General features: G+C 57.5%; 1 protein-coding gene across 3 annotated transcripts in view; it reads right to left on the bottom strand.

The window, feature by feature from the left end:
- Positions 1-23,238, bottom strand: part of AK1 (adenylate kinase 1) — a 41,808-nt gene extending 18,570 nt beyond the window's left edge. Inside the window, exons 1-8 of one of the 3 annotated variants that reach the window (XM_043530665.1) lie at positions 23,095-23,238; positions 18,235-18,421; positions 17,714-17,875; positions 16,573-16,745; positions 14,597-14,710; positions 13,474-13,665; positions 12,964-13,054; positions 10,354-10,433 (exon numbers count right to left, since the gene is read on the bottom strand). In XM_043530665.1, the coding sequence (XP_043386600.1) occupies positions 10,354-10,433; positions 12,964-13,054; positions 13,474-13,665; positions 14,597-14,710; positions 16,573-16,745; positions 17,714-17,875; positions 18,235-18,421; positions 23,095-23,154 (1,059 nt within the window). In that variant the 5' untranslated portion in view covers positions 23,155-23,238. Of the gene's footprint in view, positions 1-6,965; positions 7,115-10,353; positions 10,434-10,659; positions 10,781-12,963; positions 13,055-13,473; positions 13,666-14,596; positions 14,711-16,572; positions 16,746-17,713; positions 17,876-18,234; positions 18,422-23,094 lie in introns of those variants that run through there. The other 2 variants (XM_037879929.2, XM_027819747.3) reach the window with 2 other exon arrangements.

Genomic DNA, 23,238 nt, shown 5'->3' with positions numbered 1-23,238 from the left:
GGCCCAAATTCCACCCTGAGTTAAACTGGTGGGGGCCAGTAGGATTCCTACACATTGGTCACTGCATGGCCCTATTTCCTTGCAGCAATGTTGAATTAATGTGTGTTGAATGGAGAGTGAGTAAATGCAATACAGGTATGTAAACACTAGGGGGAGCATGGGGAAGAGACGCATTCGGGGGGGAGGGGGGGACTGGAGAGAAGGCCAATGCATTTGGGGTGAGGGTGGAGTTGCTCCCATTTTCACCCCCTGACTGTGGGTCTACCCTGGGGGTTATTGAACTGGTGTTATTATGCCGATGCAGCTGCACCAGAGGGGACGCCCTGCACAAGTGGAACAAGTGCAGCTTACCGTGGGTGTCGGTGTAAATCCCCTTTGACACCAGGGCAACTACATTGGTGCAAACCATGCTTCCCCCTGATGCAGACAGGGCCTTACTCCAGTCTGTAGTGTGCAGGAACAGGGCAGTGTCCCTTGGGATAGTTCGCAAGCCCTCTAGTGGTGGATGTTGTATGTTTTCAGAAGCAGCCAGCGCAGCAGGATGTGTGCCGCTTGGCATGTTTGGGGACAGGACTAACCAGCCCTCTGCCTCCCCTGTTGTGTATGAAGAGCAAAGACACAACCCTGGACTCCCCCCGCACACAGAACAGCCCGTCCTCCCCACCCATCTCCCACACGCAGCAGCCAACTTGCTGAACCTCCTGGGCACACTCCCGCAGCTGCCCAGCCCCCACAGACAGCCATTCCTCTTCCCTCACCCAACTACAGGAGTCCCCCAGCCTCGGACATAATGGCCCACCCTTGTTGGCCCCTGGTGCACAGAACTGCAGCTCTCACCCTTCAGTAAGATGGGATCCAGGTGCTCGGAGAAGGGTTCTGGGTTCCTCATCAGCCTTGTGTTTTCACTTATTCCTGCCACTAGGGGGCATCCCAGGGCCCAATCCCCTCCTGCTCACCTGTGCTTGTCGCCTACGGGCACCAAACCTGCTTGGCACCTCAGGGCCACCCTCATGCCCAGCAATGTAGGGAAAGCCTGAAAAGGCCTTGCGCGTTAGGGAGCACATGAAAAACAGCTTGGGTAGCCCATCCCTAAAATAGATCCATGCCCTTCCAGAGCTAACGCCTCCTCCCCCAGGGCAGGCCCAGCCTCAGTGGGGAAGAACAGAGGTCAGGTTACAGCCCCCAGCCCATGCCTAAAAAGGGCAGGTGCCCTTCAGCTTCAGCCTGCTCTGGGGTTCTAAGTATGGCCCAGGCATAAATCCTGCAGAGGTCACGTCCACACCTGTGCCAGGGTGGGGTTGGCCCCAAGGAGCAGCCAGCTAGAATCACAGTCTTTCCGCCATGAGCAGTCAGTCAGAGGAAGGCAAAGGTGGCAGGAACCCAAAGGAGGGTGGAAATAGCGGCCCCTCAGCTCCCCTGGCGCGTTGAACAGCTCCACAGGGACTAGCCTCTGCCCTCCAGCTTGCATCTCAGCCCCATGAAGCCCTTGGGGGCTGCCCTGTGACCAGAGGGGCCCAAAGTGAGAGATCAGTGAGGCCATGGGCCTCATCCAGCCCTGAGGGGCAATTCCTCTGGAGCTGCATCTGCTCATGCCAAGGCTGGACATGGGCCCACGAGGGCACCGGGAGGAAGTCGATGGGGGAGGCTAGGGAGACAGTTCTGTTTTGGATGGGTGGGGGGGAATCTAGGAGTCCATGGAGGCTGGGGAAAAGAACTCCAGCTGGGGTTGCAGGGCAATATTTGGGGGAGGAGAGGCGCTTCCAAACTCTTTTGGTGGCTCCAGAGCAGGTTTAATCCTAAAATGCCCCGACAAGCAACCTCTTGGCTCAGATCAGTGTCATGCCCAACATAGCCCTTTGGGTGCCTGGCAGCATCTGTGCTCCTTCAGCTCAGCAGGCTGCAATGGCAGGGTAGCCAGCCCCCTGTCTGACACCCCTAGACTCTCCCCTCCATCAGCCAGGCCTCGCTCAGCCCCGAGAAGGGAGGCTCTGAGCACAGAGCTGTGGTTTGACCCCTCCATCTGAGCAAAATGGGCCCGTAGCCCCTCTCAGCCCCTCTCCCTCCCCGGCTCCCTCCCACACCAGAGAGCAGCGCAAGGGGGCAGCACGTTAGAGGTGGGGTTTCCAGTGCTGCCAGCTCACCCCTCCTAGGGGCAAGAACCACTTGCTGTGACGTCCCAGCACTGCCGCAGCCATGTCCCCCACCCTCCCCTATTCCTTAGAGCCACGGGCCTGCCCCTGCTCCCACTGAAGCCAAAGCAAAAGCTCCCATTGGCTTTCAGGAGCTGCAAGACCAGGCCTGCTGGCCTTCAATGGGGCCCTGCAGCCTTTGCATCTCAGGCCATGCCGCTGAGCGCCAGAGACAATGCCATGCCGCGGTTAGAGCCGGGGCCTGGGACTCAAGAGAGCTGGGTTCTGTGCCTGGCTCTGCTATGGACAGGCTGGGCTGGTCACGCTCCATCTCCCTGCCTCTGCTTCCCCACCCACGCCTGGGGGTAGCCACCCTGCCTGCCCGGGGAGTATCCCTGTTCATTAGGCGTTACCTCAGGTCCCTGACCAGCAGGCTGGTTTCACGTGCTGTGCAGGGCCAGGGTGAGCAGGGACATTAACCTAGAGAGCAGGCGACCGAGGGCTCCAGCCTCCTGCTGCCCTGAAGCCTAGAGTGCTCATCAGAGTCGGCAGCTGTGCCAGCTCAGATCCCATCTGTTTCCCTGTATCCGGCAAGTGGGAGCCCCGTGTGCCTCACCCTCTCTGAGCTGGGGTGTTCTGGTGGTGGGTCAGGGTCTGTTTGCTAGGTGGGGCCCTGTAACTAGGGCACTTGGGAGAGTTGCCCTCCCTCCTCTCCCATGCATGCCGGGCCTTTCCACCTCCCCTGGGGTCCTGCTGCTCCCCAGTTTGAGTCTGGGCCACCGGGCGACTCCCCCGTGTAGGAATGGCCCTCGGAGCAGCCCCGGCACTGTCAAAGCTGGAGTGCATCTATGGGACCGATCCTTGGAGGGGCTGAGTGCCCCATTGGAGCCGACGAGTGGAAAGGGAGGTGAGGGCCCCACAGGATCAATGCGATCAAGCCAGCGACTCTAATAATGGAGCCCACGGAGTGGAGACGGCATCCCCCATGGGTATCAGCAATTGCAGGGGGCGGTAGGCTGCCGTTACCTCACTCTACTGACTGTGCCATAGGAGAAAGCCAGTGGATAGCCCCTCTCCTCTCCCAACACTCACCATATGGCTCTCACGCTGCTCCATTCTGCCCATGCCACCAAAGGCTCCATCAACCACTGCTGATCCCCAGACCAGGTACCACAGTGATGGGCACGGTACAAAACGAACACCCCTAGGCAGATAAGACTAGGCAGAGGGAGCATCATTTGAGAACCACCTTTAGGAACACAGAACTGGAAGGGACCTCTTGGGTCATTGAGTCCAGTGCTTTGTTGTCACAGGCAACCCCGTCAGAGACTCCTGTTCAAAAACGGATGAATCTCCATCTTCAGACTAGCTAGGGCTTGTCAGAGGCCATGTGGTCCCAGCCTGCAGACGCTGCAGGATCATTCACGCAGAGTCACACATTCACTGTAAGCTCAGAGCCTGTCTCTTCCCATGTGTTTGTATAGCACCAAGCACGACGTGGCCTTGCTCCTGACTGGTCTGGGTGCAGCCATACTACCAATGACTAGCTCCACTATTTTTCCATTTTGAAAAGCCACCGTAGTTCTCAGGAATGGTGCTGCATGGTTAGCCCTGCAGCCAGGAGCCCTCGAGGAACCTGCCGGTTAGAGTGATATTTGGATGCATGGACTCTATCTTGAAACTCTGATTCCCTGCCAGCTGATTGTCTGGCATCCACCATGTATTGGTAGCAGAGAAGCCAGGGGAATGCTCTGTCTGGGCTCTGCAGTCCCTGGCTCAGAACATGCTGTGACCCTAAGCCCCACATTCTTCATAGAGATGTTGTTATGATATGCTTATGGCGTAACTATGAGGTGTTCTATACAAAATGGGTCATGGGAGATGTCATCGGAAAGGTTATGCTTGGCTGAATATGATTCTCCTATTTGTATGCATGCGGCATTCTGGTATCTGAAGTTAGGAATATGGTCTATGCCTCTATTACAAATGTGTTTACACCTGGGGAATGCCCACCGGACAGAATGCAATCAGTCTAGATGGCTGGCTGGGAAGGGCAAAAAGGGAAAACAACAGGTCTTAGAAGATGCTAATCTCCCTCTGGGGAGCCTTCTTGGGGAGTATTCCTGAGGACGCTACAAACAGCCTCCGAGTTATGTGACCCTACAGGGACATGTGACCAAGTCACCTGGTACTGGACTTCATCTTGGAATACCAGTGTTTTTTCCACTGAAAGGCGTGGGAATTAAGTCTGGAGACAAAGGATTCCCGTCATATACAAAAGCTATTTAAGGCAGGGGAGTGACATCACCAGGGTTCTTCTCTGACTCCCCAAAGGAGACTGCTGGAAATACCTGAGGAACAAGGACTGGAACTGGGGAGAAGGGCTGAACCCAGGCTAGAGGAGTTTCAAGCCTGTGAAAGGTATACCTGGCGTTTTAAGCAGCAAACAAGTGCAGTTTGCCCTCAAGAATCTCTGCAAACTGCCTAAATTAACAATTAGGGTGAGAATTTGCTACTCATATCCAATCTCTTTAGTATATTAAGCTTAGATTGTGTTTTTGTTTATTTGCTGGGTAATCTGCTTTGATCTGTTTGCTATCCTTTGAAATCACTTAAAATCTATCTTTTGTAGTTAATACACTTGTTTTTGTTTTGTTTAAAACCAGTGTGTGGACATTATAACTTGGGGCAGAAAGCATATCTCTCTTCACATTGAGGGAGGGGACGAATTTTATGAGCTTACGCTGTACAGTTCCCTGTGCAGTTCAAGACAGTATAACTTTGGGTTTACACTCTAGAGGAGGGTGCATGCCTTGGGAACGGGGAGGTGCCTTAGCTGAGCCTTCCTATGCAGAGCTGATCTCAGCATCTGTGTGCAGCTGCAGCTGGGTGTATCCCTACCTGTGTGTATGCTGATTGAAAGAACAAGCTTGGAGAGCTTAGCAACTTGTCACACCAGCACAGTGTGAGAGGGAGCCCAGGCTGGTGGGTCATGGGGACTCAGTGATACCACAGTTTCAGATGGCACCCCAGGGGAACTCGTCACCCATGCATCAAGCCCAAATGAATACACCTCTCCCTGTAGATTGCCATCCTCATTAGCTAAACACATTGACAGTTGCTGGTGACTGCCCCAGGCGATTGAACACCTCCAGGTGACCTGCCCTGACCCCACAGCCATCTGACTGGTGGGAAGAAATTAAAAAGCAACTCCAAATGTCTCCAGGTGGAAATGAACCTGGCTCTGGGCCTTCACAGAACAATACCCATGCCACACTCCTCCTCCACCTGACTGCAAAGCACAAGGCCCTGTCTGTCGGGAAGCTGCGGCTCTTTCCAAGATAACCCCAGTGAAACCCAGCTGGGAACTGGGAACCATAGGTGCTGGAACCGGGGGTGCAGTAGCACCCCAGGTTGTAAGTGGTTTCCATCAAATGCAGGGTTTACAATTCCATTCAATGGCTCTCAGCACCCCCCTATACAAACTGTCCCAGCACCCCTGCTGGGAATTCTGTGCAAAGGAAGACTGGGAAGTGCTAGCGGGGGGGGGGGGGGAGGGGGCGGGGTCCTGCCAGCCACTCTCTCTCCACGTGATGGCAGGGTGCGTGGCTGGGGAGTCCTCTTCCAATCACCAGTGAGCGAATTCAGGGCCTAGGACAGCGAGGGGCTCTTAGTGTAGTGCAGGGAGACTGCAAACTTCCCAACTTCTCACTGATCCTGACCTGCAACCCTACCCAGCTAGTCCCATCCTGAGCCCCTCGCCTTGCCCAGCTCGGCCAATGCACCTCAGTCCGGAGCTGCAGCGTCATCTATCCTGGAGCCCCTCTCCCACCACAGCCCGGCCAACACCCCACAATCCCAAGCTGGAATCCCCAACCCCCTCATTCCAACCCAGAGCCCCACAGAGCTCCACCAAGACTCCTCTGTTCTGACTGTAACACCCCCTGCTCTGGGCTTCCCACAGCTCAGTCAATACAACAGCCTTCAAACCTGCTACACCCATGGCTGTTCCACTCTTGGGCCCCTCCTGCGTCCAGACTGGTGAGATGCCCAGAGAGCGAAAGGGAAGCCGACAGCCACTGAACCGGGCAGACAACACACACAGGGAGCTACCACAGGCCGACACTCACAAGGCACAGCCAGTACTGCCCACATGCACTGACTCCGGCAGGCATGCAGAGAGCCCAGCCATGCTGCACCACCTACACAATGGACACGCCAGAAGCCCGGCTCAAAGTCACAAGCAGGTACCAGGAATAATAGACTTTGCATTGCTCCTGCAGAGTCCAGCTGCACGAATCAAGGCACCCTTGACAATCTTAATTAAGCCTCCCGACTTGCCTGGGTGTGGGGGAAGGTAGGTATTGTCATCCAGATGGGGAAACTGAGCCACAGGAGTCACATGACCTGCCCAAGGTCATTGTGCGGCCGGGGCAGAGCTGGGATCAGAAGCCAGAAGTCCTCACTTCCAGACTGGAGCTTTCACCACAGTCACAGGCGAACCCAGACGCACACCCAGTGCACGTGTGCAGAGCAGCCAGCAAAGAGATAAACATCAACTCGCCCGGGGAGCGCTGGGAATCTGGACTGCCCGTGACAAACAGCTACGGACAGAGTCTGCCAGGGCCAGCAGCCGCCCCGAGCTGCCTCACAAGCCAAATAACCGTCCCGCCACCCTCCCGTCTGGCTCCTGGGGCGGGAGAGCAGATGGGAAACAAAACAAGACTCTGAGCAGCAGCCGGGAGGGGTCCAAAGCAACCCTCCCCTCCAACAAAACCCAGCAAAACCCTGTTCCCCTGCCCTCCTGCGCAGGCCCTGGGGGCTTTGTGTACTGACCTCTCAGTGCTGGGATGCAGAGGTGCAAGGGGGCAGAGAGCAACCAGGTCCGGTTCTGTGCAGCCAGCTGCCCTGCATGTCCTCCCTGGCTATTTTTACTCTACATATAACGCTGTCATTCGCACTGCATGCCGGGAGGAAGATTTCTCACAGCCTCTGAGCTGAGCCAGCAGAGAGACACCTGACTCCCAGGGATGTGATCTGCATAGCAATGATTTAGGGGCGAAGGGGGGAGTGCATGGTGCAGACAAAGAGCCCAGTGAGAGCGAGAGCACAGAGGAGGTGCTGGAGTTACAGCAGGGAGAATGGGGCCAGGCTCAGCTCAGGTCTTGGGGCCCAATCCTGCTCCCATTGAAGTCAACAGGCAGGGCCAGAATTTGGCCCGTCATCCAGGTGAATCCCCTGAAGCCTGTAGGGCTATTGCAGCGTTGCAGCTCTGTGACTGAGGCCAGAAGGGGGCCCAGCACGTTTGCACCCACAAAGGAGGCAGAAGTGCCGTTTCCTGACCCTCTTCCCAGCCCTGTTTGGAGTGCAGGGGGCAGGTACGGTAGCCCTGAGGCGAGGTTCTGCACCGATCCCCAGATCAGATGTGGCATGAGCAGCAGCAGGGCAAGCTTTCCCCACGTGCAGCCCTGCAAATGTGCCCTGGGGGGACCCCTCTAGGGCTCAAGGGGGAACTGTTCCATGTGCTGGTCGGCCCTGGGGAGGTCAGCTTTTGTGATGTGGCGAGTGGGGACTCACCCCTGGGAACTCTCTGGAAATCCCCCCCCCCCCCGCACCTCCCCAGGAAGGACCATCCTGGGGGGAGAAGGGGGGAGCAGACCAAACCGCTCCATGCTCAGGCTAAGCGGGAGAGCTCATTATTTCACCAAGTGGGGCATTTTTTGCAGGTGTGGCTAAAATACTCCGGCTACAACAGCCTTTTCCGGCCATCTGCCAGGCACCCAGAGAGGCACAGCACAGCTCCACCCGGGGACGTGCTGCTGCTCAGACAGCAGCCACTCTGGACCATAAGGGGGTCTCCTTGCTCAGACCCATCTGTCCGTCTGATGGAAGGTGAAAATAGCTCTTCCTGTCCCCTCCCCTCCAGAACTGCACCCAAACAAGGGACAGTGCTTTGGGGGAGCTAACCCCTGCACTGCTGGGCCCTGCTGCAGCACCAGGGCAAGCAGCCCCACAAAGGCCTTGCCTGCTGCACGGGGGCAGCAGAACCAGACGGGGGAGCCATCCAGTGTACCAGGCAGCGCAGCTGTTAAAATGCTGCTGTAGGATCTTCTTCGTCTTACTCCCTTTTGCTTGTGTGTCCAGGTGGAAGAAGGAAGCAGGACACTGGGCTTCCATTCCCAGCTCTGCCACTGCCTTGTTGTGTGGCCTCAGGCAAGTCACTTCCCCTCCCCGTGCCTCAGTTTCCCCCTGGGGCTAGTAGTTAGGGGAGTTGCGAGGCTCAAGTCCCTAGTGTATATAGAGTACTATGAAAAAGGCCACTCAGCACCTTGAGTTATTACTCCTTGATTATTCACCATTTATTTACTTCTGTTGTGTGTATTCACTTACTCTGAATGCCAAGAAGTGATGCCGAGCAGTGACAGCATAACAGTTACTGAGCCGGTGCATTAATACAGCCCCTGGCCTCGGAGGCATCAGAACAGCCGGGTGCCAGCTCTGGGCCCCATTGTGCTAGGTGCTGTACAGACATATGGCAAGAGACAGTCCCTGCCTCTAGTAGCTTGCAATCTTGTGTGAGGCAAGCCTGAAGGAACCACCCCGGTGGGCGGGAAGAAGAGGGAGGAGGGGGTTTATAATCCCAGCCTGGTCTTTCAAGCAATGACAGCGTTTGGATGCGGAGCCATTAGAAACCATTTCCTCTGGGCAGGCTCCACAGTGGAAGCTGCACAACTGAGGGCTAGCCCGTCCCCCAGCGGCCCCAAGACAAGGGCCCCATGGAATTAATTCCCCTGCCCCAGCTAAACCAGCCCAGCCTGATGACGCTGCACCTCTGTCTCCCAGACAATCCAGTGATGGCTCAGGCCAGCTGCTCTGCCTCCCGCCTGACGCCCACCCACACACGCCCCTCCTTGCTGGGGGCTGGGGGCAATTCACCAGCTGGGATCAGGAACTAGGCCCCTGACACTCAGCCGGGCTTGCAGTCAACACAGCAGCAGGAGAGAGCAGGGCCCAGGGTGGACGAGCCAGAGATGGGCAGAGGCCAGGGCTGGCTTTAACTGACTCTCTGGGACCACGGGTGGGGGGGATTGTCTGCTGCCTTGGGGCTGTCATGGGGGAGGCTTCCCTGCCCCACACGGACTGTTTTTGGTGGGGGAGGCTTGTCCAGCCTGCCCCAGGCGTTTGCCGCAGGGCTAGTCTCCTCAGGAAAAGGAGGTTGCAGGTCAGGGTGGGTTTAGGGCAGAGTGAACGCAGCACAGCGCTGCTCCACCTCCTCCACACCCACTCAGCGAAACAGGGCCGCCAGGTTGGCATGATACAGGTGATCCGGAATCAGCAGGGGGTGAAAAAGCAGCCATCCTGCCCGCTCCCCCGTGCCCTGCTGCGCTGATGAGAGCCAGGATCCTTCTGGAGCAGACCCGGGTGCAACAGCGTCAGCTGCCCGGCTCAGCACAGCTGATGCCGTGTGAGGGATGGGCTAGCCCCCCTGTGCATGCACAGTGCCTAAAATAGTCTGAAAAAAGTGAGTGGGGGGGTCTCACAATCAGGGAGCTGCAGCCGTGGTAAGACAGGGTTTAAAGTGCGGCCCACAGCAGCCCAGCTCGATGTTAAATGTTCCCTTTGTCAAACTGCAGCCTCTTCTGAGCTCCCCAAGCACCACACGCCTGCAGCTGCTTACTCGCCCCACGGCTCTCCCGGTAGCCAGTCTCCTCTCCCATCTCCTAGAAAGCTCAGGCACCATAACACACACAGACCCACATCAGGGCTCCCGCCCCTTCCATCCCTCCACCAGGGAGTCGCTTAGAATTGTCAAGCGTACTCGGCCCATCCATCTGGGGCTCACCATCCAGCGCCGCTTCTCTTCCCTGGGATCCCCTCCAGCAGCACCCCTTCCCCATTCTCTATCCCCCTATGCTCCCTTTCCCTCCTCTCCCTGCTCCACTCTCTCCTCCCCTGGCGTTCTCCGGGTGCTCACCGCCCACCCTGCATTCTCTGTTCCCTGCTCTGTGCTGCGGCTGTTCCTGACCTCAGCCCACTGGCTGCTGATGGCTCCAGCATGTGGACTCTGCAGTATGTTTCCACAGGCCCACGGGAGCGTCCCTGGTTCCTGTTTGTGACCCTTCAGGAGGAAGTTTTGTTAATTTCCAATCCCTGTCCTGGAAATTCCAACGGCATTTCCCTTAGGCTCCTAGCTGGGGCCTGGGGAGCGTCACTGCGGCCTTACCTGCCCTTCCTCATCTTCCTCCTGAGGATGTTCTCTGTCTGCACCATAAGGCGAGTCTAACAGAGCCAACTGCGGAGACCCTAAGCCAGAGAGATAAACAGTCACCAGGAAGCCACGTCAAATACCCCGAGGGTTCAGGGGGTGAGGGGGTGACAGGGGACACAGGGGGAGTGCTAGCAATGGGACGGGTTTGAAGTCTTCTCAGATCAGCATCCGTAAGTGCAGTTGTCTATCAGAGCCATAGCTAACCCTCTGTACCTTAGGAAACCCCCATCCCATCCCTGGCTCCTTCCACCCACTACACACGCGTTTCCGTGTTCCTCTCAGGGTCATCGGAGCCAGCTGTGCCAATCTGTTCCAGGATCAGACTGCTGCTGCAGGGACCCAGGGACCTCTGAGCTCTGGCACCCTCTTAGGATTGGTTTGCAAAAGGCTACACTGCACAGTGAGTAGGAGATTTGAGGGGCTGATCAATAGGGCCCTGCAGAGCAACAGTGGCTGCCTGCAGCAGATATTAAAAGGCGTGGGTGGGGATGAGCTCAATGTCACTGTGAGATTAGCCCAGGGTCCGTGCATAGCGTGTGTGTGTGTGGGCACATGGGCATCGTCAGCAAGCTAGAACATTGGGAATGATGGTGGAAGAATCAGAGAGGAGCTGGAAGCCCCTGCAGGGTAGATGCATGGGGGGGAGGGGTGCCACATTAATAGATCCTTTCCAAACTGTCCAGGAGGAAGCAGAGATGCACAGACTATGTACTGCAGACAGCACGGCCCAGTGGGCAGGACACCAGCCTGGGTGTCAAGAGCTCTGAGGTCTATTCTTGACTGCCATTGGCTTGCAATGTGACCTTGGGCAAGTCACATGATGCCTCCGTGCCTCAGTCTCCCTATTGAGGTAGTATGGCTTACCCCATGTTCTAAGGCGCTTTACACTTGGCAGTAGTGTCTCCCGGGTAGCTACAGGAAGTGGGGTCTTTGGGGAGATTTTCAGACTCTAGGGGACCAGCTGTGTGTTTGGTTAGTGGGTTGGATGGCGGGGGGCACTGTGAATGAGAGAGTCTGCCAGCCTTGGGGCTGCCCTAGCCTGTGCTATGAGCTGCCTGGACCCCAGCAGCCTATGCAGAGAGGAGGCACAAGCTGCTTCCCTCCATCCCTCCACTGGCACTTGTGCGGGTGCAATGCCCTCCATGCCAGCCTCGTGCAAAAATCACCGTGGGGTTCTGTGTTGCCTGGTGCAGAGATGGGCTCATCCCTGCTGGTTTGTTCCTGCCAGACACCAAGGTGAGGCCAGGAGCTCGGAATGAGCCTGGGGACGGGGTATTCGGGCTCCTGTTTCCCACAGGATGAGGCATGTCTTGGAATGGGTTAAAAGCATCCCGGGGATCTCTGCTGCTTTAGGCAACTCTTCCCCATTGCCTCTGGAAATGGACTCCCCTTCCGGCTCCCAGCGCAGACGCCCCGAAAGCAGAGGGCAGCGAAATCTGCAGAGCCCTCGCCTGGCATGGTGACATGCCCCAGAGAACGGTGGGGGAGGCTTCCACAAGGATGGAGCCTGCCCCAAGATGAGAATGTCACCCCGGTGACCCGGCACCGCTCGGCCACGGTGAACAGTGCGGTGGGGGCTTCCGAGGGCAGATGGTCTCTGCCAGTCACTGTTCCTCCAGCGGGCAGATAGACGCTCCCTTCTCTTCCCTCGTATTGCACGCAGGGACCAGAACAACGACACTGCCCTTCTCACCTGGGAATATCAAAGCACTTTGCACCAAGGGGGAGCCTTACAAAGGACACTGAGGTGCCCACGTCTCATTGATTTTCAATGGCGGTTGGGTGCCCAAGGTACCTTTGTGCCTTTAAAAAACACCTTCTCATTAATGAGCCCTCGCAGTCCCCGGTGGGCCGGGTCTGTATCATTCTCACCATTGTACAGACTGGGGAAAGCAGAGAGGTGAGGGGAACTGCCCAGTGTCACACAAAGTCGATGGCAGGGCCAGGTACAGAGTCAGCCCTCTCGTCTCCCATGTCCTGGCTCTAACCATTAGGCTGCGCTGATTCCCTAAGGACTAGAGGGTTTGGGGGATCACCCGGACAGCTGGATGCCCTGAGCTCAGCTGAATGCTGCTCCCTGGCCCGTGCAGAAGTCAGCGGTCAAGTCTCCCACCCACCTCTCTCACGATGCCACTGGGCGAACCCCAGACAAATCAGCAACACGAGCCGGACTGCAGAGCACCGGCGGGGCAGGGAGACAGGTGGGGCAGGGGGAGGAGCGCACCAGCTTTGTGGGGCTCACGCAATCCAAGGGCCGGAGCTGCCTCCAAGTTGCAGGGACTCCCGCGAATGGAACGAAGACTCTGGGGTGCATCACTGCCGGAGCACCTCCATCGCCTCCCCCGCTAGCTCTGCCATGGCTCTTGCACAAGCAGGAGGGGATGGGAGCCCCCAGATTTACTTCCGATTCCAAAAGCCGGCCGTAAGGGGCTAGCCCTGTGCAGAGCAGGCCGGGGGGGTCCCATCTGGACATGGAGTTACAACTCCCAGGGGTCTGTGTGCCCGGAAGCAGCCCAGTTTCCTTGGCCAGTTGTCCTGAGTGCACCTAAGGGGCTCTGCTCTCACCTGCTGTATCGATGCCATGCGGGAAGAGCCGCTCCTGAACCATGGCGCTGATGTCACCAGATACATCGTCCTCCTCTCTGTCTGCGTCAAACTGAAAGAGGGAAGACCGAGACAGCCATCAGCCGGGTTCTGGGGGTGGGGGAGGGGTGTGGTGGGGGGAGGGAGACCGGGAACTCCACTCCACGCTGGGGTTCAGGACTCCCCCACAGTGAATCCCACCTGCATCTCAGAAGAACGAGACCTCAGGGCCATAGTGCACATTAGGCAGGTCAGTGCCAGGAGCCTGGACCAGGCCACCTGTGAGCATGTCCCATGCTTACCCTTTGTGATCAGTACCAGAGACCTGGACCCAGTATGTGTCAGGACCCTAAATCAAGCTGGTAACCAGGACATCAAGACCCAGGGCTTGGATCTGTGCAAGTGTTGGTGTCTGGGACTACTAACTAGACCAGCTTCAGTGGGAAAGGCTGTGTCCCAATCCAGGCCCAGGCTGCCCCAACGGAGCCTTACCCGGACGATGATGCTCTTTTCCTGGTAATATTTCACAATCAGCGGGATGTTCTGCTTGAAGGTCTCCACCCTCCGGTCAATGGCGTGGGCATTATCGTCCGGCCGGCCCTGCTCCTGCGCCCGTTTCTCCAGACGCTGCCGGAGACATTGGTTGGAGCAGGCCAAGAAAACCACCAGGTCTGGGGAGCCGATCTGCCAGTGAGAGAGACAAGCACTCCGTGGCAATACAGTGGTGATCCCTTCCCTACAGGGGGCTCTGGGGAGTCCTTGATGGGCCTGACAGGGGCTCTGAGGATTTCAGGGCTCCTTGGGAGCTGAGACCCCATCAGCAAAGGACTCTAATGGCTGCCAGCCCTTCCACATCAACACGCCCCCCTTCCACAGAGGAGCTGCAGGTCTCCAGTGAGTCCTGCCATCCCACAGAGGGGTCTGAAGAGCCTCGTGGCATCCCCGAATCAGTGTGGCCCTGTCCCTCAGGGACTAGAAGGGTCCAGGCACTCCCAGGACCCTTGGGGTGAAGTGAGTCAATCATGATCATATCTGGGACCCTGAGCGCAGATGTTACTCCTCCCTCTGTAGGGCTGGCCGGGCTCTCATCATCCTCCGGCACTGCGGGAATAACAGCAGGTGCCTGACATAGGTCCTCGGAGAGGAGGCAGCTCCAGAGCACAGGCTGGCACCCAGTGCAGGTGTGTGTCTTAGGAGAGGAGGGGGAAGCTGAGCCATGCACCTGCCTTTGGCCAACAAAGGGTCACCGAGAGCAACGGTCTTTGTCCTCTGTGTAGTTCGGTTTTGCCAAGCCGTGCCCTGTGTCCTCAGAGAGCAGAGCCTGGAGCTGGGGCACACGTCCTTAGGCCGGGGGGGAGGGGGCAGCATGGAGGGGCTCGGCCAACATGCAGTAACCAGAGAAGGGAAAGGACAAAGCAGCATGTCCAAGGAATAGAGTGCCAGGTGAGGGGATGCTCTTCGGAGAGGCCCGGGGCACAGGGTGCCAGGAGAGGGACACACCTTCAGAGAAGGCCCCAGGGAGCTGGTGCCTGATGAGGGCACAGGGAAAGGGGCAGCCCAGGATGGACAGCAAAGGCTTGTAAAGCCCCTTTGTTTATCCACAGCTGCACCTCACCTGCTCCTCGAAGGTGAAGGCCTGTCCTATCTCCCGGGGGAACCCATCCACCACGAAGCCTTTGGCGTCTTGCTGCTTAATGAACTGCTGCTTCAGCTCCTCAATGGTAGTTTCCTGCAAGGCAAAGAGACCTCTCGAGGGGCTGCTAATGGGGGATGGAGACTAAGCCTCTCACCTACAGGCCACTGGGCTGAACCCAGCCCGGCTCAGAAGGAACCCAAAAGTCATTCCCAGTTGGTGGCTGCCAGATGGCCTATGGGACATGAGTTTGGTGGGTCTCAGTCCGGTTCCTGATGGAACAGTGTTGAGAGCACAAAACCCACCATTGTAATTGACACTAATTGTCCCCTTGTTGGCAAGCTCAGCAGAGACACCTGACTGGGCTATGGTTCCGTAACTCCCTGTGACGCTGTATGGAATTTGGGGGGCACGTTAGGATATTATGAACACCAATATTGTAAAATTGCAATGAATTGTGCCAGATATGCCATGTCAAGTATCTGCAAAAATGTTATAATTTGCCAAGTATGATAATCTTGTTTGTATCACCTTTGTATTAGGAGTTGCAGATATGTATGTATGTCTGTATTTAAAACTTGTGCCATGCTTCTGAGCCTGCTTGATGGCTCACCAAGGAACATCAACCGTACAATGAACCCATTGAAAGGTTCAAGGGCTACACCTTATGACTCAGCAAGGGCATGTCTGTGGACAGAACTCTAAGGCTTCCAGGCCATGTGCTGGGCAGCTTGTGTTTGGAACAAAGGAAGCACAGGCCACATGGCAAAAGACTATAAAAGGCAGCTGCATCTTCTCCATTTTGTCTTCAGTCCTGCTTCTTGTCTTCAGTCCTGCTTCTTACCTCTGGAGTAACCTTCCTACAAACGAAGCTCTGAACAAAGGACTGAATGACCCATCCAAGCCGTGGATGTGTTCCAGAGGGACTTTCAAGCCAGCAAAGTCACCAATACTGCGAGGAACCTGATGGATTTTGAAGTCTTTGTACGTATGTAACTGTTTTACCATTTAACATCTCTCTCCTTATTCTTTCTTTTTTCTTTATAATAAACCTTTAGTTTTAGACACCAAAGGATTGGCTGGCAGCGTGGTATTTTGGGTAAGATCCAAACCTATACTGACCTGTAACGTGGCTGTGACATTTTGTATATGTGAGCAGAGTTTTTTAAATAACTTCTCATTGTACTGGACCTAGGTGCTGACTGGGAGCCAAAGAATGGGAATGCAATAAAGGGGGCTGTGTGATTTCTTTTTTGCTTCTTGATAACCAGTGGGGGAGATCAGAAGCAGTTTGTGACTTGTTGGGGAGTTTGACTTCCGTGTTACCGCCCAGGCTTGGGAGTATCTGCTCTCCCTTTGCAGCCTGCCCTGACCTTGGCATTTCCAGTGAGGCTGCCCTAGGCATCACGGGTCACACTCCCCTCTTGACCTTAGAGAGAGGCAGCCTGGCTGGGTGGCATGGGAAGCTTGCACAGCTGCTAGCCCGTGGATAGCTCGATACTTGGGCCCCCAGGGCTGACCTGCCACCACCTTTCCTGAGGATACATCCAAACAAGACCCAACAGAGACACTGGGTGGCCGAAACAGGCTACTGTTTTGCCCACTATCTTGTGGACATCACCAAGGGTGCTATTACCAGCTCCGGATTGATGGGACACAGGACTCCCCACCATGAAAGTGTTGTGTCCCAGGTCCCAGCACTGGTAGCAGCCACTGACATGAACTCAGCAAAAGTGGGAGGGCAGAGCATGGAAAATATTTCCTTGATGCCTCTCCAAGCAGGCTGTGGGGCCATGAAACATCTGCCCCAAGCCAGCAGGGTCCTGTTGACCAGACAGAGGCTGCCGGAAGAGGCCTCAGGACCATGAGTGCAGAAGGCAGGGAGTCTGTTGCGGGCTGGATGGATGCCCCCTCAGGCTGCGTTGAAGGAGTGATAGAAAGCTCTGGCCATGACTCACTGCTGGGGCCAGTTCCCCATTGGCGATGATCTTGGCGATCAGCTCCCACTTCCTGTCGCTGGTGGCATGGTGGATCAGCTGGTTGCGCAGGATCTCACCCACCAAGATGCAGACGAAGCCGAAGTGGGAGGCCATCTTGGTGCTCTGAGTGCCCTTCCCGCTGCCAGGGCCCCCTGCCAAGCAAGAGAGGGTCAAAGAGGCATCCATGCCTGAGCATCCCCAAGCCTTGGCCAAGAGGCTCTTTCCTTGCCCTGCCAAGGTTCTCCCCAAGGGGTACATGTGTGCAAGTAAGTTACCTACTAGCAGCCCAGGAAAAGCTCAAGTGGTAATTGCCGTGTTCTTCGAGCAAGAGAACACGGGTTCTACTCCTGGTTCCCCAGATACTCATGGGATTTATCAAGCACCTGTTTCTGTTGTCTGCAGCATGCGCATTCAACACAGAGGTGCCAGGGTCAATTCCCCAATATGGGATTAACCAGCTTTGGGTTTCTTCACTGAACTGATGAAGGAGCCTCTGATAAGGCAGCTGAGTTCCCACCATTGAATACTAAGGCCTGGTTCTTCTCCCACCTACACTGGTGTAAATCAGGAGGAAACCAGTGGAGTTTCACTGATGTAAGTGTGGGGACAAGCTGGCTGCAGACATTAAGAGGGGTAAGAGGCCATTTCCCCCAAAATAGCTACGCTAGCAACAACATATATAATTGAGACAACAACCAAACACCCTCCAAACTCATCAGGAATGGTGGGGAAACAGAGGAGAAGCAGCCATCCTTAGGGGAATAATGATCCTTCTCCAGCACCTCCCATTCCAGGATCTCAAAGTGTTTAACACATATTTATGAATGAATCCTTTTCAGCCCCCAGCAAAGCAGCACAGCATTATGCCCATTTTACAGATGTGGAAACTGAGGCTTGCAAATTGTCCTCTTCTTTAGTATGTGGCTGTCTAATAGGGAAACCGCTGGAGATTACAGGATGTTTCTTCATTTGTCTCCCATCTCTATCTCCCCATCCTTCCTCTGCCGCTCTTCTCCCTCCCTCTCGCTCTCCCATGCTCACTTATTCTTCCGCCTCTCCCCAGAGGGATTACCCAAACTGCACAGCTCATCCCACAGCTGCAGGAAAGCAAGTTTCTCACCAATCACAAAGATGATTTTGGGGCGGGGTCTACTGGGGTTGAAGACGTCATACTCCTGGATCAGTCCAGTGGACTCTGTCATGTCCGAGTCACTCTCGATGGAGAACTGGCTCTGGATGGGCGGCAGGCACCCATACCGGCGGTATGGTCCTGCAAGGGGGTCTGCAGGAGAAACCAGGGGCAATGCATCAGCTGCAAGGGGACTGCACACGGCCCACTCAGGGGGTTGCAGTGCTGATACACTGAGGAGCTGACCTGAGTGGCACATAGGGATATAGGTGTGAACACATGGATGAGCCAGCTAAGACAGGTGTGCATGCAGCTGGGCAACAGGTATGTGTCCGGGCATGTGCAGGTGCACACAAGCCTGTGCCAACCCACAAGCAGACGTGCTCACGCATGTGCACTGGGATCTGTGTGCATTTGCACGTACTCAGGCCCCCGAGAAAGTTTGCCCACGAGCAGTCCTGCCCCTGATCCCCCCTCACTCTGAACAGACACCAGTTCAAGATGCAGCTCACCTGTCCAGAAAATGGGTTTCTTCCCTTGCCCACCATTGATGGGGGGTAAGGTCCGCCGCTCCTGGCCAATAAAAGTGTCCCATTGCACCTTCTCGGGACCACCCAGCTCCCGGACCTTCTGCAAGCAACGCTCCAGGTAGTCAATGGGGTCCTCAGGGTGGTAATACATCAAGCCTGTTAGCATGCTCTGGGAAGGAAGCAGACACAGGTCAGACAAGGTGGGGTGAGAGACAGCAGGGAAAAGAGAGGGAGAATTGGGGGGTGAGATTCTGCAGAGCAGGGGCAGCAATGAAATCTGTGGAGTGCTGGAATCACCTCTGCCTGTTCTTGTTGGAGAGCTTCATGGTTCTGGTGTACTAGGAGGAAGGATGGAGGTGAGGGAGGCACTTGTCCCTCCAGGAGCCTAGCAGGACACCATAGCCCAAGTCCTGGCACGTGTTTATGCTCAGAGACTCACGCTTTCATTACACTGGTGGGTGCCGTGGTTTTACTGTGCTTGACATCTGCATATGTTGCAGTCCAAGGAGATAGTGAGCAAGGCCTGGCTGTGCTCAGGTGTGAGGGGCCACCTTCCTCTGAAGCCTTTGGTACTGATGGCTGCAAATACCTGACGCTGGGCTCGCTGGACCACAGGACTGATCCAGTCTGTCACACAGAGCTAATGATACTGGCCCACGCTGAGGAACGGTGCTATCACACCTCAGCATCCAGGCCCCTCTCTCCAGCACTGGTACACCACGTTCCCTCTGCTTGCTGGCAGCCAGCACCGTGTAGCCTCCGCGGTTACAGCACCTCCTCTCGCAAAGCACAGTCGTGCGGGGCCCACTGAACTGAGCCATGACTCACCTGCCATATTCTCCGTGCTAGCGCACAGCTTCCGAGCACAGAGACGGGATTGTATCGCCTCCACGGCCAGCCCAGAGACACAGCTCCAGCGCGTTGGCTGTGGGTCAGATTCTGCCACTCACACCACGGAAGGAACTCAGGAGAACAGTGGAATAAGATTCTACTTGGCGTGAGTGACGGAGGTGGAATCCAGCCCTAGTTTATCAGTGCTTAGCGGAGCAGGTATCCTTAAAGCACTCTGCAAATATTCACTAACAAATCCTCTTATCAGCCTGCTGAGGCAGGTACCTACAGAGGAAAGAAGTGAAGCATAGAGAAGTGACATGGCTTGCCTAAGGAGGCAAAGGGCCAATAGAAGAGGAAGGGAAGAGAACCCAGGTGTCTGGATTCCCCTGCTCCAACCCCTCAGCTCACCTGTGTCTTTCTCAGTGTGTGGTATCGAGGGCTGCTAGCCCTGCAACACCACTGCATGACATTCCCGGGGATAACCAAGGAGCAAGAATGAGAGACAAGTGCCGTCTCTGAGCCACATGACCACAGGGTCTCCTACAGCCCTGTGGCCCAACGGCAGCAAAGTCCAGGGGGACTATTGTGCAGGTGGGAAGATCACCTGCTTTGATTCCCACTGGGGCTGGCGCTGCTGGCAATGTTGCTCACTTGTTATATGAATGAGTGACAGCTCGCTCGTTTCCACATCAGTGTTTGCTAACAGCCATGATGAGAAGCCGCAAGCGCCTCAGACCACTCGAAGCAGCTAGGAACAAAATGTGGGGCGGGGGGGAACACGAACGCTCCAGCCCAGCCATGGGAACAAACAGCCTGTGTTGGGGGGAGAGGGGTGCACCTGGTAGGATCAAAGGCAACTGCAGGGGATATGAGTGCCATGGCTCCTTTCAAAGCAGCTGCTTCAAAGCACCGTTGCATAGGCCTGGGAGCGGTGAGTGCTCCAGGCCGGGAGACAGAGATTTGCATGTTGCTATGGGCTCCGTCCGGAAGTGTCTTCTGCCATTGGAGAATAATAAATCCTTAGCTCTTGTCTTCGGGCAATCGCCAAGAGCTCGGCAAAGATTTTAGAGTCGCAAATGTTAGGGCCAGAGAGTTCATTAATCACCCAGTCTGTCTGCCCTCCTGTAGGAGCCAGGCCAGAGAAGCTCAGCCAGTTACCCCTCTATTGTGCCCAATAACCAAAGCACATCTTCCGGGAAGGTGTCCAGTCTTGTCTTGAAAACCTCACCAGACGGAGAACCCACCACTGCCCTGGTAGGTTGTTCCTATGGTTAATCACCCTCACTGTTAACATAATGGTGCCTTATTTCTCCTCTGGATTTGTCTGGCTTCAGCCTCCAGCCACCCGCTCTGGAGGCTCTCTGTGTATTCAAGGGCCCGTTAGGGCCTGGGATTTTCCCTCTGGAAGTCCCTATACGCTGGGAGCCAGGCTCAGAGGGGGGAAGGGACTCGCCCAAGGCCATAGAGAGCATCAATGATAGAGCCGGGAAGGGCACTCAGGGGCTCCTGCATGGGAGCTCCAGGGTCAGGAGACCCCCACCCCTTCACACCCTTGCACTGAGAGCCATGTTTGTGGGGGGCGGAGGGGGTGCTGCACTCGTACATGGCTTGGACTGAATGTTTTTCTACAGGGTCACTCTTGCTGGTAAAAAGGGAGAGAGGGGAGAGGGCACACGGTGAGAGAGAGAACAGGGAAGGGGCCCAGGGATATGAGGGGAGAAGGGACTAGGGGTGCTGCTGGAGGGCATGGTATATGAGGGGAGGGGAGTAGTATGAGGCTGTTGGAGGCCTTGAGGTATGAGGGGAGGTGGAGGGGAGGGATGTAGATGGACAGTGGCAGGGGACAGGGGCTGTGAGGGGAGGTAGAGGAGAGGGTGGCAGGGGACAGGGGGTGTGAGAGCAGGTGGAGGGGAGGGATGTAGATGGATGGTGGCAGGGGACAGGGGGTGTGAGGGGAAGGGGCAGAGGAAAGGGGGTGTGAGGGGAGGTGGAGGGGAGGGTGGCGGACAGGGGTAGGAGGGGAGGGATAGCGGGAGGGTGGCAGGGGACAGGGGGTGTGAGGGGAGGTGGAGGGGAGGGTGGCAGGTAGGGGACAGGGGTATGAGGGGAGGGATAGCGGGAGCGTGGCAGGGGACGGGGGTGTGAGGGAAGGTGGAGGGGAGGGTGCCAGGCAGGGGACAGGAGTATGAGGGGAGGGATAGCAGGAGCGTGGCAGGGGATGGGGGGTGTGAGGGGAGGTGGAGGGGAGGGTGGTAGGCAGGGGACAGGGGTATGAGGAGAGGGATAGCAGGAGGGTGGCAGGAGACGGGGGTGTAAGGGGAGGTGGGGGGGAGGGTGGCAGGCAGGGGACAGGGGTATGAGGGGACGGATGGAGGGAGGGTGGCAGGGGACGGGGGGTGTGAGGGGAAGGATAGCAGGAGGTGGCAGGGGATGGGGGGTGTGAGGGGAGGGTGGCAGGCAGGGGACAGGGGTGTGAGGGGAGGGTGGCAGGGGACGGGGGTGTGAGGGGAGGTGGAGGGGAGGGTGGCAGGCAGGGGACAGGGGTGTGAGGGGAGGGATAGCGGGAGGGTGGCAGGGGGCGGGGTGTGTGAGGGGAGCGATAGCAGGAGGGTGGCAGGGGACGGGGTGTGTGAGGGGAGGGATAGCAGGAGGGTGGCAGGGGGTGTGTGTGAGGGGAGGGATAGCAGGAGGTGGCAGGGGACGGGGGGTGTGAGGGGAGGGATAGCAGGAGGCTGGCAGGAGACGGGGGTGTGAGGGGAGGGGAGGGTGGCAGGCAGGGGACAGGGGTATGAGGGGAGGGATAGCGGGAGGGTGGCAGGGGACGGGGGTGTGAGGGGAGGTGGAGGGGAGGGTGGCAGGCAGGGGACAGGGGTGTGAGGGGAGGGATAGCAGGAGGGTGGCAGGGGACGGGGGGTGTGAGGGGAGGGATAGCAGGAGGGTGGCAGGAGACGGGGGGTGTGAGGGGAGGGGAGGGTGGCAGGCAGGGGACAGGGGTATGAGGGGAGGGATAGCAGGAGGGTGGCAGGGGACGGGGGGCGTGAGGGGAGGGATAGCAGGAGGTGGCAGGGGACGGGGGGTGTGAGGGGAGGGGAGGGTGGCAGGCAGGGGACAGGGCTATGAGGGGAGGGATAGCAGGAGGGTGGCAGGGGACGGGGTGTGTGAGGGGAGGGATAGCAGGAGGGTGGCAGGGGACGGGGGTGTGAGGGGAGGGATAGCAGGAGGGTGGCAGGGGACGGGGGGTGTGAGGGGAGGGATAGCAGGAGGTGGCAGGGGACGGGGGGTGTGAGGGGAGGATAGCAGGAGGGTGGCAGGGGACGGGGGGTGTGAGGGGAGGGATAGCAGGAGGGTGGCAGGAGACGGGGGTGTGAGGGGAGGGGAGGGTGGCAGGCAGGGGACAGGGCTATGAGGGGAGGGATAGCGGGAGGGTGGCAGGGGACGGGGGTGTGAGGGGAGGGATAGCAGGAGGGTGGCAGGGGACGGGGGCTGTGAGGGGAGGGATAGCAGGAGGTGGCAGGGGACGGGGGGTGTGAGGGGAGGGATAGCAGGAGGGTGGCAGGGGACGGGGGGTGTGAGGGGAGGGATAGCAGGAGGATGGCAGGAGACGGGGGTGTGAGGGGAGGGTGGCAGGCAGGGGACAGGGGTGTGAGGGGAGGATGGCAGGAGACGGGGGTGTGAGGGGAGGGTGGCAGGCAGGGGACAGGGCTATGAGGGGAGGGATAGCGGGAGGGTGGCAGGGGTACCGTGTGAGGGTTGGTGAAGGGGAGGGCAAGGCAGGGGCACGGGGTATACGGGAGGGGTACAAGGGGCATGGAGCTGGGGAGGGGAGGGGTTACCGGGGCTGGAGTCTGGGGTACCCGGGGCTCTCTGCGCAGAGAGGGCTGGAGCTGCCCCCGGGACCGGGAGAGCCTGGGACCCCCGTCCCTTCCCTGGGATCTCCCAGCGCGGAGCGGGGCGCAGCCCCCCAGCCCCCAGGGCCCGTCCCCTGCCCCCGGCGCCCCGGCCCCTCACCTCGAAGAGCTGCGGGATCGCTCCCCGCTGGAGATAGTCCTTCGCCTCCGCCGTGCTCATGCTGCAGCCCGCAGCGCCGGCCCGGCTCCTCCCGCGGGCTGGGGCAGGAGGAGCCGCGTCCTCCCTCCTCCCCTGCGCCTGAGG

The sequence above is a fragment of the Chelonia mydas genome, chromosome 16 (assembly GCF_015237465.2).
Source record: "Chelonia mydas isolate rCheMyd1 chromosome 16, rCheMyd1.pri.v2, whole genome shotgun sequence".
In the NCBI taxonomy this organism is placed as follows: domain Eukaryota; kingdom Metazoa; phylum Chordata; order Testudines; family Cheloniidae; genus Chelonia; species Chelonia mydas.
The sequence above is the reverse complement of the archived record's forward strand: the minus strand, read 5'-3'. Positions and strand labels throughout refer to the sequence as shown.